This window comes from Gallinula chloropus (genome assembly GCF_964237585.1).
Source record: "Gallinula chloropus genome assembly, chromosome: 3".
In the NCBI taxonomy this organism is placed as follows: Eukaryota; Metazoa; Chordata; class Aves; order Gruiformes; family Rallidae; genus Gallinula; species Gallinula chloropus.
This window is the reverse complement of record NC_140087.1, coordinates 105,323,110-105,329,109: the sequence shown is the minus strand read 5'-3', so window position 1 is coordinate 105,329,109 and position 6,000 is coordinate 105,323,110. Positions and strand designations below refer to the sequence as shown.

At 43.8% G+C, this 6,000-nt stretch overlaps 1 protein-coding gene across 1 annotated transcript; it reads right to left on the bottom strand.

Annotated features, from left to right (window-relative positions):
- Positions 1-311: 311 nt before the first annotated feature.
- RSAD2 (radical S-adenosyl methionine domain containing 2) lies at positions 312-5,153 on the bottom strand (the record flags this gene model as incomplete). Its single annotated transcript, XM_084261170.1, has 6 exons — positions 312-476; positions 1,030-1,062; positions 2,518-2,667; positions 3,783-4,012; positions 4,464-4,625; positions 4,802-5,153. The coding sequence occupies 6 exons, from the start codon at positions 5,151-5,153 to the stop codon at positions 312-314; spliced, it is 1,092 nt and encodes a 363-aa protein (XP_084117296.1).
- Between the last annotated feature and the right edge of the window lie 847 nt (positions 5,154-6,000).

Sequence of the window (6,000 nt, the reverse complement as noted above, 5' to 3'; positions counted from 1 at the left end):
CTGCTCCCCGGGTGACATCATCCCCGTAACAGTTTGCCCTTATGTCCTTCATATGATGACTAGAAAGTCGGTTTCAGAGATACACTTAGATGAAAGCTCCGCAGGTACTTGTTAATGTTCAACCAAACAGTATCTAAGAACATCATCTACTTTCTAAAAACATTTAACACATTCATATATAGAGTTACACTGATCATCGATCTGTGTAATACACCAAGCGTAGTTGGTAGTTGATAGTATTTGTAGTTATGCACATATATACACACCCATCTTCTTTACATAACGCACCTGCCCTAACTCAGTATCTTGAGTTACCAGTCCAGCTTCATGTCTGCTTTACTCCACACATACTTTCCTCCTCTCTTTAGGAACATCTTCTCATCAAATCCACTGAATTTTATAGCTGCTTCTACGCCGATGTCTAGGATAGACTTGGAAGGCTCTTTCCGTCCATTTCTGCAGTTTAGAAAACGCATCTGGAACATCAACAGATAAGACATTAGTAAGTCAGTTTTTAAAAGCTTATTTTTTCCCACAGAATTAAACAAGTTACACTGCAATCCCACAAAAGCCTGTGTAAGTGCATGCGCAGTTTCACTGTGATCCTTAAAAGGCTCAGAACCTCACAGTTAGACACACACTGACATATCTGAGCAAGAGCAATACCATAACTCCTGAGGATTAAATAATTGCTCTTCAATTACATTTAAACTAACTAGGCTCTTTAAAACTTAACTTTCAAGACAAGTTTTGTATTTTTAAATTAAATAAAAGCAAAGATATACTGCAAAGATACACTGTGAAGACACATGTTAGCACTTTTAAGATTCATGATCATGCATGCAACCTGATGGCAGCTTCTCCTTAGGTCATACCTAAATTCAAGTTCTCAGTATGTTTCATGGGAAAAAATACATATATCCCTTGCATTACATAGTAAAATTATTTTCTAGAAAGTATGATAAATAGCGTTGGTTATCACTGTTCTACACATACATCGTATCAAAGTGTCAAGTATCAAAGACTTACGTATTCATCCAGAATGAGATACGAATCCCTCATCTGTAACAGTTCAAAAGAAAAAACTAAATTAATATACAAATCAAAATTTCATTCTAGTGAAAAATCAAGGGCAAACCAAACAACTATTCCTTTGAAGCCTGATCCAAATCTTTGGAACGGACAGTGTCTTCACGCTGTTTCAGTGAGCTTGGATCAAATTTATAGAAATAAATGACAGGATTACTAGCATGACTTAATGCGTGAATAAACCATCAACAAACTCTGGATGTGACCTCTCAAGTACCTCACTGAAATATGGGTGCCCAACTGCCTAATGGTGTTTTAAATAAGACCCAAATCTTTTATTAACTTCTACATCAGCAGAACTTATACTATTTTTTATACCCAAATGATATTGTCATTTTCCAAACAAATCACTCGATCTTTTAAGGTGGGGTGTTTATCTCCCCAACAAAGAAAGATATTCTCCCAGCTCAAATGTAATATCCCAACTCAAAAAGCTCCCAGGTCTGCACCAAGAAATAGGCCAACAACTGAAATAAGACATCATTAAACACTAGGGTGCAATTCTGTGGCACTGAGAGGCAACCCAGTCTGCTCACTAGAGCTCTCTATACATTAGAAAACAAACTATAAATGGAGACTTTTAACCTGTAGAGAGGAAAAGGAAGGCAGGATGGGAGATTTTAGCCATTCTTAAACTTGTTTCAAATTAGTATCTCAGTTCATAAACTATCTTCACAGTCTTCTAACCCTCATTATGCCACATATAGGTTCTGTAGGCATCTTACAAAATGTCCTAAGGCACTGAAGTGCTTTTACTGCAGCTAACATAAGATTGACGGCAGCTCATCAAATTAACTACTGAGCTCTGCAGTAACGCATGGAGTTTTCTTGCGAATGAAGAGCCCAAATACACAATTCAAAGGTGTCCTGACAGACAGTGTTAAAAACTTGACTTTGTTGTGGGTTGAGTCAGACAAAAATACTAGTTCTTGTTCCTTGATACCCAATATAATGCTGACTGGCATCATGTCTTTACTTTGTGGGGGTCAATGACACTACTATAGCGTAACATTTCTACTAGGAAACTACACTAAGTTAATATTCAACCTTATCAGGCTCTGAGGTCCCAGTGGGAAAAAGTCATCAAATTATGGAGGATTTAACTATCATTTAAAGTTTACAACTCAGCTGTGGATAATTCAGTTTTCTCCCGTGGGAGAGGACTCCCGCTGATTTCCCCGGGATTGGGATCAATGAGGTTTTACTCTTCTATTAATAACTTTGTGCTCAATAAAAAGCCTTAAAGAAAATTAAAAACTTTGGCTTCCACCATAACAAAAACAGTTGCTGACAAAGTTGTAGTGTACCTCTTCTAAGCCAATAAATACTAATAGGGAAAACGTTAATTGCCATGAAAGCTACTAGTTCCTTTCCATCTTTCCAACTTTATTTTAAAATAAAGTTTAGAAAGGACAGTTTTGATTTTACCTTCTGATTAGATTCAGGTACCAAACAGGAGACATCTTTGTGGCGATCCAGGAATTGCTCAAAGTCTTCATTGCTAATAACAAACTTCTCTGCTTCTCTCAGGGCATCCTCACCAGTGTTCTCCCCTTCAATGAGCAGGCACTGGAATACCTGAAGACAGAAGGCACCTGGTTAAGATTTGATGTTTTCACTTGCCTTGAGTATAAGAGACTCTCACCATGACGAAAACCTTCAGTGCCCCTAGCAGTGATGCCTTTGATTTTTCTGTTCATGGATTCACACTGATGCAAACTACGGTAAGTGAATACTACATGAAGGGCACGGTGCAGATTTATTTTTAGCAAATTAACATTACACAGCTCTAAATGTAATTATACAGTCATAGTTCCTGACCAGGTTTCCACAGAAATCTTAACTACTCTGGTCTTAATAAGATATAATATATAATAAAAGCTTAAATTAACTTTTGATTGAACCTGAAATAGTACGGCTGTATTTATAAATGCCTGTAAATACTATGTACAACGTAGTCTATTAAGTCAATCTGTATTTTTAAAGATTTAAACTTGATTTGTGACTGCAAGCTTAACTAGCTTCAGATGGTCACAGAAAAGAGAGATATGACTCCTCAGAAACAAAAGGCAACAGTTTGTCTACTTAGCGGCCGAGTCCTCAACTACATTCAGACTTTGGGGGAAAAAAGATGCCTTTGCCATCAACATGCTCTGTAACCCCAGTAAGAGAGTGGGCCAGGAAGCTTAATAAAATAAAATATTAAAATGTATGTCACGTTTTCCTTACACTCCATTAGTGGGATGAAGTTTTCACAATGATTTTTTTTTTCTCCTGAGAAATCATGTGTGTATACCAATTTCCATGGGGCAAATAATAGGAAATGATTCCACAAGTTGTCCAATATTTCTGTGTCACATAATGTCTAGCCATTTTCATGCAGGTATCATAATGTATTTAATACACTAGCCACTAATACTCTAGAACAGAACATTAATGTACGCTTATATATTGCTGATACATTAACTTCAGCATACGCTAACTTTTCTGCATTTTCTCAACATCATGACACATTTTCAAGTGTTAAAGACCTTCCATCTTACTTGTAATATTGTAAAAACTAGATCTGGGTTTGCTGAAACATATATCACATAGCACTGACAAGAAACCCACTAACACTACCCGAGCTGTAGCTGGAGATCTGACTGAGGACATTAAACCTCAGAACTTCATGGTATACGCCACTTTCTTACCTTCCAGCGCACAGGGTTGAGTGCCTTGATCTGCTCATTCATATCTTCCTCAACATTAAATCTGTTGATGACTGAATTTATTTTGAAAGCAACAGCATACTCTCGGCACCACTGTCTGAGTTTATGAAGATTTTCCACGTGGTTCTTCTTTCCTTGACCACGGCCAATCAAAACGTTGACGCTCTCATCAAAGCTATCACATGAAATTGCCAGAATGTCTAAATATTCACCTGAAAACAAGTTTTAAAGGTTGATTAGTTGTCAGTCACACTGAAAACGTATCAGGATCCTGCCCACTTTTACTTTCTCCTGGCCTGTCACCAAGTGCCATGTAAATATAATTCTGTGGAGTTATCATGTGAATCACAACAGCCTCAACAGTGGCATCCTTGAAACATATATTTTGTGAGTGTGTGTCATCCCCCCCCCAAGCATTATGGAGGCAGCCTGAGCTACTATTTATTATATTACTATACCTAAGAGGCAAGAGTACAAACTGCCTACATTCACAACATGCAAGTTAAGAATATTTCCCTTGTGTTTGGTTTGTGCTTCCTAAAAATGAGGTATTAAAACCCCTCCCACTTGCACTGAAAACCATCTTTTGGTGAGGCTGCCCCAAGGACGCTGCCAAACCCTGTCAGTGTGTGTGTGCACAGTGGTTTGGGGTTTTTTCCTTACCATACTTCTTGAACCACCGTTCTCTAATCAGGCTCCCGTTGCTAACAATGCTGACACTTGGTAGCTTCAACTCCTGCTTGCAAAACCGGACCAGTTCGCCTACAAATTCGCCTCTGTCCTGAAGGAACGGTTCTCCTCCCGAGAAATTTATCTTTTCCATTCCTAGAAAAGGACCAAAGAAAAAGATGCTGTGAGCTTCTCCCTGCCTGCTGCCCGCTCCGTGCCGGCTGCACAGATAGGAAAGGGACCCCGGCCGTGTAGTTAGCGGGATAATCCCACCACCCTCGGTCCTGACGGGACGCGGCTGCCGCGCATCCCGGCTCGCACCCCGGACTCACCCGCCTCCTTGAGCATCTCCAGCCCCCGCTTGGCCTCCTCCAGGGGCAGCACGAAGGAGGTCTTGGCCGTGTGGAAGCAGAAGCCGCACTTGTAGTTGCACTGACGGGTGAAGTGGTAATTGACGCTGGTGGGCGTCGGGGACGCGTCGTCCCACTCCCGCTCCCGCCGGGGACCAGCAGGGGCGGCGCGGCTGGGGGCAGAGACCCGCCGCCAGCCGGGCAGGGGCAGGAAGAGGGAGAGGGAGGCCAGGCGCCAGCACAGCGCGCCCAGCCGCCCGTGCAGCGCCGTCAGCACCGCCAGCACCGCCCGCGCCACCTGCCGCGGCAGGAGGCGCAGCTCGGTCAGGTACATGGTTCGACAAGGTTCGGCTCGGCAAGGTTCGATCCCGCTCGGCTCGGATCGATGCTCTGCTGTTCACTTGGACCCAGCGGGATGCGCAGCGGCTTACTTGGACCCGGCTAGGCACTGCTTGTCTCGTCTCGACACGACACGACACGACACGACACGACCAGGCTGGACTCGCTTTGGCCAGGCTCGGCTGGGCTGGGCTCGGCTCGGCTCGGCTCAGCTCGGCTCGCAAGCTGCCGAGGAGCGGTCGGCGCTCCGCGTTTAAAAGCGCTGCCATGGCCCCCTCCCGTCCCGTCCGTCCCGCCCCTCCCCGTCCAGCCGAGGCGCGGGGAAGCGCTCAGTTTCGTTTTCCTTTCTCGCAGAAGGGAAACATGGCTCCGAGCCAAGGTGCTGTTTCGTTTCTCCCGCCACGCCCCCCTCTTCCCGGCCCGGCAAGGCCATCCCGAACCCCGCCGGCTGCCCGGGGCTGGAGCTGGGTTGAACGCGCCTAGCAACTGAGCACCCTTTCCGATGTGTGTGGGCTCAGTGACTTCAGATCTTTTGGTCAGATGTGACTCGTGAAGCAGGGGAATGCTGAGCATCCTCCTGCATCTTCCCCAGAGGCAGCCGTGAGCTCTTGCAAGTTTAAAGAGATTTGGATTGCAGAGCACTGCAGGTTAGGGAGTCTGATGACTTCAGATTCATGAAAAGAAAATACTTGACAGTTCTTTACCTCTTGTTCTCTACTACTGCCTAAAGCACCTCAAGCAAGGCTCCTCCACCCAGTTGAATATAGGGGTAGTCGTAACAGCAGAAAAAGTTGGCAGCTGCCACATTGCTGGGGCAGATGGATGCCTTCATGGTAACATCA